This window comes from Mesoplodon bidens (assembly GCF_964165515.1).
Source record: "Mesoplodon bidens genome assembly, chromosome: 5".
NCBI lineage: Eukaryota > Metazoa > Chordata > Mammalia > Artiodactyla > Ziphiidae > Mesoplodon > Mesoplodon bidens.
The window spans coordinates 3,035,284-3,047,401 of record NC_138161.1 but is presented as its reverse complement, the minus strand read 5'-3'; the positions used below and the strand labels follow the sequence as shown (position 1 = coordinate 3,047,401).

At 43.0% G+C, this 12,118-nt stretch overlaps 1 protein-coding gene across 2 annotated transcripts in view; it reads right to left on the bottom strand.

Moving 5' to 3' along the window:
• Window positions 1–12,118, bottom strand: part of HSF2BP (heat shock transcription factor 2 binding protein) — an 86,739-nt gene that overhangs the window by 57,509 nt on the left and 17,112 nt on the right. For both annotated transcript variants that reach the window (XM_081234857.1, XM_081234858.1), the window contains exons 5-6: window positions 5,810–5,959; window positions 3,781–3,913 (exon numbers count right to left, since the gene is read on the bottom strand). In XM_081234857.1, coding sequence (XP_081090983.1) covers window positions 3,781–3,913; window positions 5,810–5,959 — 283 coding nt within the window. The remainder of the gene's footprint in view (window positions 1–3,780; window positions 3,914–5,809; window positions 5,960–12,118) is intronic.

The window sequence follows — 12,118 nt, the reverse complement described above, 5'->3', positions numbered from 1 at the left end:
ATCTCCTCACTGAGGGTGCTAAAAAGGGAGATGAGCTTCCAAAGAAACACTCTAATTCCACAAAACAACAGCTCATTATCTAGGCCATACTCTGGCAACTGAAGGAAGGGCATTATCTAAGGAAAGATTACACAGTAACCCAAATTATCCAAGACAAACCACTGAAAGATGATTAAGAGAATTTCTGTGATTAACTGGATATTGTAGATAACAGATACCAAATTCTCCTGAATTGGCAAGACCAGTTATATGACTAGAGTAAATCAAACATGTCAGAAGCATGCCCAGGGGACAGAGAAACCAAAACAGCCTTCAGAAATCTCAAACTCTCTCTCAACAATTACCTCTAATATCCAGGAGTATCATAAACCTTTCTGTCTATGTACATGATGGGTTAAGGCGGTGCTCTAGGGCAGTGGTCTCAAAGTGGCAAGGGAGGATGATTTTGCCCCCAGGAGACAACTGGCAACATCTGGAGGCATTCTCAGGTGTCACACCTGGGGTTGCTTCTGGCCTCTAATGGGCAGAGTCTAGGGATGTTTCTGAACTCCTACAATGCACAGAACACTCCCCATAACAGAGAATTCAACTGCCGAGGCTGAGAAGCACTGCTCTAGGGACATTAACTCAATGACATGGCACACACCAAAGACCCACTGCCGCTCAGAGCCTGTCACCTGATCCAGGAGGCGAGGCTCAAGGTCCCCTTTTCTCAAAGCAGCCACACAAGTCCAGGGCTGGGGTAGACCTTAACCATCATCTGGGGTCTCAGACTCTTTTCTCAGAAGATGAAGCTGAGGGTCACAGAGTCAAGAACACAGGTCTGGTCAGTGGTAGAAGCAGAACTGGACACTGGGCCTCATTCCCACCCACCCACCCACCACACTGCTCCCCTGAGCTGGAGGAGCCAGGAGCAGTGCTGCTCACTGACCCAGGGCGCTCTGTTGTCAACTCTGTGGGACTGTTACATCCACAAAAGATAAGCTGGGTCCAGTCCTGCCGTAAATTATCAACAATCAAGAAGTAATTTAGGGGAGTTCCCTGGCAGTCCCGTGGTTAGGACTCGGTGCTTTCCCTGCCAGGGTCTGGGTTCCATCCTGGTCGGGGAACTAAGATCCTGCAAGCCACGCAGTGTGGCAAAAAAGGTAATTTTGATTCTGTAATCATTACCTAACATTGTTTGAATGAATAGACCCAGAATTAAGAGGCAAGGAGTGCAATTATGACTTTCAAATAGTCAAAAAGTAGTTTGAAAAATAAGTTTTCCACTGGCAAGCTAAGCAAGTTAATCTTCACAGGGCTGTGGTAATAATTTGCCATCTTCTTTTAAGTTCTATATTTGTCCACTTATAAAAGTTGTTGGAGGGACTTCCCTGGTGGCACAGTGGCTAAGAATCCGCCTGCCAATGCAGGGGACACGGGTTCAAGCCCTGGTCTGGGAAGATCCCACATGCCGTGGAGCAACTAAGCCCGTGAGCCACAACTACTGAGCCTGCGCTCTAAAGCCCGCAAGCCACAACTACTGAAGCCCGTGCGCCTACAGCCCGAGCTCTGCAACAAGAGAAGCCACCACAGTGAGAAGCCCATGCACCACAACGAAGAGCGGATCCCACTTGCCGCAACTAGAGAAAGCCTGCACGCAGCAATGAAGACCCAACAACAAAGACCCAGTGCAGCCATAAATAAATAAATAAATGTATTTTTTACAAAAGAGTTGTTGGAAACAATCGCACCCCCATGTCAAACAGGACCTTGGTTTACAATGTGTTACCACTTCACCATAGCTCAGTAACATTCACAACAATGTGTAAGGTAGTCAGAGCAGGTATTACTATTCCACTTCACAGATAAGGAAAATAAAGTCCAAAGAACTGACATCCTGGGAAGTGGACTAGCTGGGCCTGAAAATCCAGACACTTTATACTATTTTAATCTATTATTAAGAACAGTGACTATGGATGAGTAAGAAATTTCAATGTTTAAACAAATCCTTGACATCCAGTTTTTGCTTAGGATACAGTAAACTGAAAAGAGCTACACCTCCATTCTTTAAAAGGGGCAGTTTAGATAATTCAAAAAATCACAACTTATCTCGAACACATCAGAGTTGAGGCTGAAGGTCAACCAGCTGATATGAAAAATAAGAAAAGGCAGGTGCTGCAAGGAGAGCTGTGAGGCAAGCACTTGCTCACCTGGGGCAGGCGCTGGATGCCAGATAAGCCAGCCAGAAAAATCAGCTAAAAGGTGTAGCAAATTGCCAGACGAGCGGCTGCCTGGGGCTGCTGGTGGGCAGAGGGGCTGGCTACAAAAGGAAGGGGTAGTGCAGACGGGGAGACGAGACGGAGGCGGTGGGACTGCTCCATGTCTTCACGGTGGTGCTGACATGACCGCATGCATTTGTCAAAACTCACAGGACTGCAAAAAGGTGAGAAAAAAACTGTAATGGGTGAGTTTACCGTAGGTAAACTTAAAAGAAGAATGGTTGTTTCAGAAGGCAGAGGATCTATCTGACAGCTAACCAAGGTGTCTGCTGTACTGCCTACTCCCCGTGGGACAGTCTTGGTATCTGACACACAGAAGGCCCCAATGCCTCTGGAAAGCAGCACCAACATAGCACGGAATCATCCCGTACGATTCACCAGCGTGTAAGGGGAATGTGGACATGCCCACGACCAGGCAGGGAAAAACAAAGCCAGGTTGAGCTTGTCTGCGGGGCAACAGGCTGGCAATTCAAGCAGCTCAAACTCACAACTCAGCAGAATGAAAAGTCACATACATCTCAGACCTTTGAGGTCACTTGCAAATAGCAGAGAATCTAACCATCAAATCTGCAAATACCTTCTGCTAAAAAAGGGACCTTAAAGGAATATTAACAGGTGGAGCAGTGCAAGCCTCCACCAGCTGACGGCGCTATGATGGAAGTGCATGCTGCAGTCCTCCAGCGGATAAAGTGCCGGGCTAAATCAGGACTGGCCTGAACACCATCCGCGTCTCAACGTCTGCCCCAGAAGAATATTACCAATTTCTAAGGGATTAAGAAGAAATCATCTACATGAGATCTGCTTCGTGAGGATTTCAGTAGATGAAGAAATGTAACATTTCCCCTCTCATTAACAGCAGAGAACAGCAGAGCATACAGCAGAGATGAAAAAGCAATGTAAGAAAATAAGTCATAGCTCTATCTTTAACTATTTCATTGACTTTAGAACAAAAAGCCTTAATACTCCCTAGTATATACCACCTCCTACTATTTGAAGATATTAGTATTAATTATATAGCCGTCTGCCTTTATCCTTTACAGCAGTTTTGCCATAGAATTCTACCTAACTATAATCTTTGGGGAAAATTTATTAAAGAGACAATTTAGGGTTTTGGAATTCTTTAGTTACAACACCAAAACAACAGCAAGAGTTTAACTTAAGCTCTGCTTAAGGCTTTTACTTTAGCTAGACATTAGTAAATGATGATGATTCCAAATAACAAGTAGCTAAACTTACAGTTTTGACTTCTGTCAACGTAGAGAACTGACCAGAACATGCAAACTCATCCTGTTCTCCCTAAGACTACTCGTTCTTACTCACCAATACTTATCAGAATCACCTGGAGTGATGTTCCACAACATACACCTGGTCCCTACCCCCAATTTACTGAGTCAGATTCTCCAGGGCAGGAGCCTATTTGAAATGTTCCTGAGAGGTGTTTATACACACAACCCCCGACTGTGATCACTGCTCTGTAACTCACTTCTGAAAGTCACTACGTTTGAAGAGAATTACTCACTTGTTACGATTCCAGCCAAAGCAAAAACAAACTGATTTTCAGCAGAATCCAGCTCCTTGACATCCCCATCCAGTGACTTCACAAAACTCTCCATTGTTTGACCAGTGATGTTGAAAAACTTCAAAGCTTTATCCTGAAAGTTCAGAAATGGAAATGTCACACCCTTTCACAAATACCAGTAGGAAAACACTTTCAAAGTGCAGGACACAGGGCCTCCCTGGTGGAGCAGTGGTTGAGAGTCCGCCTGCCGATGCAGGGGATACGGGTTCGTGCCCCGGTCCGGGAGGATCCCATATGCCGCGGAGCGGCTGGGCCCGTGAGCCATGGCCGCTGAGCCTGCGCATCCGGAGCCTGTGCTCCGCAACGGGAGAGGCCACAACAGTGAGAGGCCCGCATACCGCAAAAAGAAAAAAAAAAAAAAAAAAAAAAAAAAAAGTGCAGGACACAGAGGAAAGACTCTGGTTTTAATTACAGAAGCAATGTTTTAAAATCTATTCCCTCATTAAAACTTCCCAATGAAAAGATCAGAAAAAAGAAGTTTGGGGCATGTAGAAAAATTACCCTGAAGACTGATACAGTAAAATACATGAAGGAAACAGTTCAAATTTATACAATGATAGAAGTACTGGGTTGAATTCACCCAAAAATATACTAGAAATATACTAGAAAAATATGTTCTCTATTCTAGGCATGAAACCAGAGGTCTTCAAACCTTTGGCAGAAATTGTTTTTCAAATAAAATCTTAACTGAAACCGCAACATGTAAAAGACAGCAACAGGCTCATCTGACAGCTTCAGTCTCCATTACTCGGCAAAAAGAGTTTCCAAGTTCCCAGAACCTTGAAAGCATTTCCTTGGCAGGGGCAGGGTTCTAAGGAATAGTTTGAAAACCAGTGCATTTACACATGTCACAAGGGAACTGCATGGGGTGATATAAATATCCTAAGACTGGATTGTGGGGATGATTACACACCTCCAAAACTTAGCTAGAAAACACTAAGTTGTACACTTACAAATAAATGAATTTTACGACACGTAAGTTACACCTTAAGAAAAGCTCAATAAACTTTAAAATACATTTAGTCCCTCCACTGTTTGTATTTCTGCAAATGATGAGTAACACACTACTGGCCTCCCGCCAAGCATCCGCCCTTGACGGATGGTTTGCCATTCAGGACCACTCGATTCTCCCAGAGTCAGATAACAGTCCTCCCGGGCTCCTTCAGTCCTCTCCGCCCTGGAGACCACACTGTCACAAGTCCTGCCTCACCCACACAGCTCTCCACCCCCTATTCTATTGGGGGGTGGCCTTCCACGTAGTCTTCCTGGCCAGTCTCCACACCCACAACCCCACCCGCCCTCCCTCCTCATTCACTGTCAGGTTGAGCTGCCCGAATTCCCCACCTGTCCCATCACTTTTTCACTCAAAAAGCCTTAAGGAATCCCGTCCTAGCACCCACTGGACAAATCCTCAACCACACTGACCCCCCACCCTGTGTCACGTGACCCCCACACTGTCCCTATGTCTCGCTCCAGGTCGCTGACTGCTCTCTTCTCCCCTCCTGAGGGACCCTCTTCACTTCCTGCCGCTGCTGCCTGTGCAAGTTACTCGAGGTTCATTTAAAATCTCTCTTCCTCTGTGAAGTTCCTTGATGTCTGTGTGCACTCACATGCTGTTAACCTATAACGTATAACATTCAGGCAATTAAATATTATATTAGCCCTGGAATAACATACGTAAAAGCACTTTAAACTTTGTTAAATGCATATAATGTCAAGTAATAATACTGAAGTGGAACTATCTCCACCAACACCATACAGATTCTGGGAGAGAAGGGATCTTATTTCATTCATTTTACATATCCCCCGGAGACCAGTTACAGTGGGCCCTACAGAGATGGTATTCCAAAACTATCTGATGAACAAAAGAAATGGATTTAGTCTGTAGGCGCCTTAATAGATGCACTGTGTCCTCTAAGTTACACAAGCACTACTCAACAATGTCCAGACAGCCCGCGGGCGTGCTTACTCCTCCCAGAATGGCTTTGACCACTTCCTCACTGCTGGAGACATCCCACAAAATGGTACAGGCTGCTGCACCCATTTCTGTACAGTACTCTGCCTGCTGCAGGAGCTGCTGCTTTGCTTCATTCAGCTGCTGTCGAAGAGCCAGTTTCTCCTGAAATCAAAACAAAATAAAATCAGAAAAATGGACAGCATTCAACCTCAAAATACCTCTATTGTGTTTCCTCTTTCAAAGATATTTTTAAAGAAAAGAAATGCACATAGAATATAGTAAACAGCTGGCATATGTAAACTAGCCCTTAGAAAGGCATAATGCATAAGTTTTTAAAAAACTTCAGAGGCAAAAATAACAGCCACAGAAAAGAACATACTACCGCATTAGAGTTTATAAATACTGCCAAAGACTTGAACTCATCTTCTTTTAAGTAAGATGGACGATGAGGCATCTCAGGTCCCAAGTGGCTATACCCAGGACAGCACCAACTAGGACACCCGAAGAAAGTAACAAGCTAACACAGCAGTCCCCACGTAGAGCAGTATTTCTAATAAAGGTGCCTGCCACCGCCAAGTGGCTCACTCCACTGTAAAAACGCCATGTGACACAGCCAAGACCAGGCAGGAAAGACGGGAGCAGAGGCAGGAGAGGAGTGGGAAGGAAGGGCCTCCCTGGCGCGCCCTGAACCAGCAAGCTAAGCACCAGCGTAACAAGAAGACGGAGGCCAGGCAAGATTTCTCAGCCTCCCACCAGCACTGGGCTTCTGAAGCCAGGGCTCTTAACAAGTGAACTGTCCCCCTGATGTCACCTCTGACCACACAAGCACTCCTAAAGGTTCACCTTCAGGTGGGTCTTGGGTGATGTGGGGCTTCCTGCCCGCCCCAACTGTCAACACCAGTTTCACTATTCCTTGTTACCTGAAGTTCCCTTAAAAGATGAGAGCATTTCCTTACTTAATAATAGATAAACTCAAAAATACAAAAACCTGGTACTTCCCTGGTAGCGCAGTGGTTAAGAATCTGCCTGCCAATGCAGGGGACACGGGTTCGAGCCCTGGTCCGGGAAGATCCCACATGCCGCAGAGCAGCTAAGCCCGTGTACCACAACTACTGAGCATGCGTGCCACAACTACTGAGCCCGCGTGCCTAGAGCCCGTGCTCTGCAACAAGAGAAGCCACCGCAATGAGAAGCCTGCACACCGCAACAAAGAGTAGCCCCGGCTCACCGCAACTAGAGAAAGCCTGCACGCAGCAACACAGACCCAACGCAGCCAAAAATAAACTAATTAATTTTTTAAAAAAGAAAGAGCTATCCCTCTCCTGTAACCGTGCCTATGGCCTTAAAAAAAAAATACAAAAACCTAACTTCATTTATACCAAAGTATAATTAGCTCAATAGCCCACAGAGTTAAAGCATATGAGATGTTTTAGCTTTTTCTTCTATGGAGGTAAGTGCAGGACAATTAAAGTAGAGGGGGCTTTTCGCCTAGTGGAGAAAAGGGAGCAGCGGACCACAAATAGAACTTTGTTGACTTTGTAACTTGGCCTAGGGTGGCATTCATATCTACCTGGGGACAATGCATTTGGTAATCAGAGCGTCATACACCTTCATACATATAGTCACATTTACTTTAGGAGAAAAGTGGTCACTGAGCCTATGACACATGGTAAAACTGCTTTACGTGATTTATTAACTCTGGGTTTTTAATATCTGGCTTCATCACAACAGTTGCCTAGATTCCTAGATTTGCGCTTCAGCCACTCAAGCCGAGGTGACATATGCAAAAACTGTATCACAGCATTTCCTTCAGAATTTTGGCTTTTCTCACACTTGAAGTAGGCTGCATGCTGAATAGTCTGGTTACGGTGGCTCTTCTCTAAGATCAACAAGAACTGTTGAGAGTGACCGTCAGAACTGTCTTCTATGGTCACATCTGGTGGCTACAGGCAGATATGCCCTGACACAGGGCTGCACAAACAGTACAATAATATCAAGAGGAACTCAAAGAAAATAATTCCATTCACAATAACACCAAAAATGAGAATATACTTAGGAACAAATTTAAGAAAATTAGTTCAAGCCCTGTACAGTAAAAACTACGAAGCATTATTGAGAAAACATAAAGATCCAAATAAATGGAAGGATATACCATGTTCAAGGGTCGGAAGATTCAATATTGGTAAGAGGGTAATTTTCCCCAAACTGATCTACGGATTCAACACAATCCCTATCAAAATTTCAGCAGGCTTACTTGCACAAAGTGATCATCTGATTCTAAAATTCATATGGAAATGCAAAAAAAAAAAGTTTGACAAAGAAAAGCAGTGTTAGAGGACTAACACCACCTGATTTAAAAACAAAACAAAACAAAATAAATCTACAGAAATCAAACCACTGTGGTAATGGCATAAGGATAAACATATAGATCAATGAAACACTGACACGTATGGCAACTGATTTTTTAAAAGCTGCCAAGGCAATTCAAGGGAAAAAGTAGTATTTTCAACAAATGATGCTGAAACAACTGGATATTCATACATGAAAAAAAAACCTCAAAATGAATCATAGACCTAAATGTAAAATTTCTAGAAGAAAACCTCTGTGACCTTGCGTTAGGCAAATGTTTATTAGATATCACAACAAAATCATACCATTAAAAAATTAAAACCATTAAAAAATTATAAATTGCTGGGAATTCCCTGGTGGTCCAGTGGTTAGGGCTCAGTGCTTTCACTGCCAGGGTCCGGGAACTAAGATCCCGCAAGCAGCACAGTGCAGCCAAAAAAAAAAAAAAATTATAAATTGAACTTCATCAAAATTTAAAACTTTTACTCTTCAAAAGACATGAGTAAGAAGGTAGAAAGACAAGCCATGGACTAAAAGAAAATATTTCTATATCTGAAAAAAAGACTTGTATGAAGAATATATAAAGAACTCTTACAACTCAAAAATAAGACAAATTAAATTAAAAATAGGCGGAACCTCCCTGGTGGCGCAGTGGTTAAGAATCCGCCTGCCAATGCAGGAAAAACAGGTTTGAGCTCTGGTCTGGGAAGATCCCACATGCTGCGGAGCAACTAAGCCCGTGTACCACAACTACTGAGCCTGTGGTCTAGAGCCCGAGAGCCACAGCTCCTGAGCCCTCATGCCACAACTACTGAAGCCCGCACGCCTAGAGCCCGTGCTTTGCAACAAGCCACCACAATGAGTAGCCCCCGCTCGCTGCAACTAGAGAAAGCCCGCATGCTGCAACGAAGACCCAACTCAGACAAAGAAAATTTTTTTAAAAAGGCAAAAGATTTAAATAAACATTTAACCAAAGAAAATACATGAATGGATAATAAACACACGAAAAAATGTTCAAGAAAATTAGTCATGAGGAAAATGCAAATTAAAACCACAATGAGATACCATTACACCCACTAAAATGGCTAAAATCTAAAAGGCCAAAAATACCATGGACAATCATAGGTGAAAAAAAAAAATGAGCCTCAACGTTAAGTTCACATCTTATACAAAAATTAACTCAAAACGAATCATAAACAAAATACATAAAAATATAAAACTGTTAGGAAAAAAACAGGAGAAAATCTTTGGGACCTAGGGTTAGGTGAAAAGTTCTTAGACATAACACAAAAAGTACAATCCATAAAAACAAAAATCAACAAGTTGAACTTCATCCAAATGTAAAACTTCTGCTCTGTGAAAGACCCCGTGAGGAAGAAGAAAAGACAAGCCACACACTGGGAGAAAATAATCTGCAAACCATATATCCAATAAAGGACTTTTATCTAGAACATATTAAGAACACTTTAAATTTAACAGTTAAAAAAATCCAACTAGAAAATGGGCAAAAGACACAAACAGATATTGCACAGGAGAGACTATATAGACAACAAATAAGTACATGAAAAGATGTTCAACATCATTAGCCAACAGGGAAATGCGAATCACTACAACACATCTATCAGAACAGCTAAAATAAAGAATAGTGAGAACACCATATGCTAATTAGGGTGTGGAGGAAGTGAATCACTCACGCTTTGCTGGTGAGATGTAAAAGGGTACAGCCACTCTGGAAAACAATTTGGTAATTTCTTACAAAACTAAACATGCACCTGACACGGAACCCGGCAATCGCACTCTAGGGCATTTATCCCAGAGTAATGAAAACATATATTCACACAAAAACCTATACACACATGTTCACAATAGCAAAAAAAAAAAAAAAAAAAAAAAAAGGAAACAACCCAAATGTCCCAAATGTCCTTCAATGGGAGAACATTTAAACTGTGATATTTCCATACCCTGGGATGCTATGCAGCAATCAAAAGAAGCAAACTATTAATACATGCAACAGCTTGGAAGGATCTGAGTGAAAAAAGTCAGTATCAAAAGGTTATAGGCTGAATTATCCCATTTCTATGGCATTCTTGAAATAAGAGAATTAGACAGATACCGTGTGGCAACTGTATACATCAGTGGCTGCCAGGAGGCAGGCGTGGGGAAGCGGCTGGGCATGGGTGCACCGGGGTAGCGCAACGGGGTCTCTGTGGTGATGCAACGGTGCTGTATGTTGAGTGCGGAGGTGAGTTCATGAATCTACACATGATAAAACGGCGCAGAACTATGCTCACACACATAAGTAAGTGCAGGCAAAACTGGTGAACTCCAAACAAGTCTAGGTAAAACTGGTGAAACCTGCACAAGCACTGTGGATGGCACCAATGTCAGTCTCCTGGTTTCCCTAAACTGTAGCTGTGAAAGCTATTTACCACTGGAGGAAACTGGGTAAAGGGTATTGGGCCTCCCTGGACTTTCTGCAACTTTCTGTGAATCTATAATTATTTCAAAAAATGTCTTAACTAAAACACAAACTGGTTTGGGTGACAGCTGTATAACTGCATAAATCTACTAAAAATTATCAAACTAGACTTTTACAACAGATGAATTTTACGGTATACAAAATACACCTCAATAAAGCTGTATTTTAAAAAGAAACAATAATCAAACTCTGATATATTTACCTAAAGCGAATACTCATACATAACAGGGTAGCAAGCACAAAATTTTAAAGATTCCTTTAAAATCTTTGTGTAGTTCATTTCTGATTATAATAACTGAACTATACTATCAGTTAATTTTTCTTTAAAAACTTTCCTGAAATAACGTACAATGTTTGCAACAACTTCCCATTTATCATCACAAAAGCAGCAACTCTTTCCTAACAAATTAAAAATATAGATAATGAAAAAATAGCAGTCCATATTTAAGTTTACTGACTATGAAAGATGCTGCCCTAAGAAAACACACAGAGGATGAAGCCATAGGTAAGCCGGGGAAACACGGCTCCTTCGAGAGAACGCTGTGACTCTGCCCGTTGTCTGAAGCAAGTCCACGCGCACGGGAAAGCAGGCCAGGCACTAAATGCCGTGCCAGCAGAGACGCTGTGGAAGGTCTCAGCTAACCCTACAGTAGCAGCACAGTCCTTCAAATAGTAATTCAGACATCCTCCAACAGCTTCACTGGCGCTTTCTTCTCTTGAGTTCAAAGGCTGCTATTGCCAGGACTCTCCCGGCCCACCCCTTAGATCACAACAAGGCCAACTAGGCCCAAATTGACCCCATTCGACTGTCACTGAGGAAACACCTCAACGGAGGGCACGAACCAAGCTTTTCTTGTCCCAGTGACGAACCTCTAGAGGGTTAGGCGCTGCTTCTCACCCAGCATCTCCTTTATAATTTTGAGTCCACACCTTGTTTTCTGATCTTTCCTTACATGCTGGATTCAGTGATGTCTGCCTTCTCCTTAATGACTTTTACCCCAGCTGAAGTACTTACTAGCAGTACTGTAATTGAGTATCTAGCCCTGGATTCTTTCCTAGTTCCTCAACTCTAAAATAAGCTTCCAGAGTCCAGCCTCAAGATCTGTACAGACCTGGGCAGAAAAGGCCACAGAAAAGGGAACTGCCAGTCCCCTACAGCAGGAAGAGACAGGGCCTTGTCACAGCAAACTTGCAGGGGCTCCAACCTGTATTAAATTGGCGGGACTGTTAAGCAGGAGGCTTAACTGGAAATAGGTCATGGTTTAACCTAAAATATTCCCACATTTTAACTAAGGTCAGAGTGTCTGGGCAATAACGTGCTGATGATCCGACACTGCTTTACCACAGCCATTTCTTCCTCTATTCTGGCACTTTCCCTGAGTGGCTTATTTTTAAGCCTTACATCTAAAATGCCAGCCAAACATGCATTTTTTCCTATGCTTATCAATTTTAAAAAATAGGAAATCTAAGGTTCTGCCCAATTTAGGCTTCAA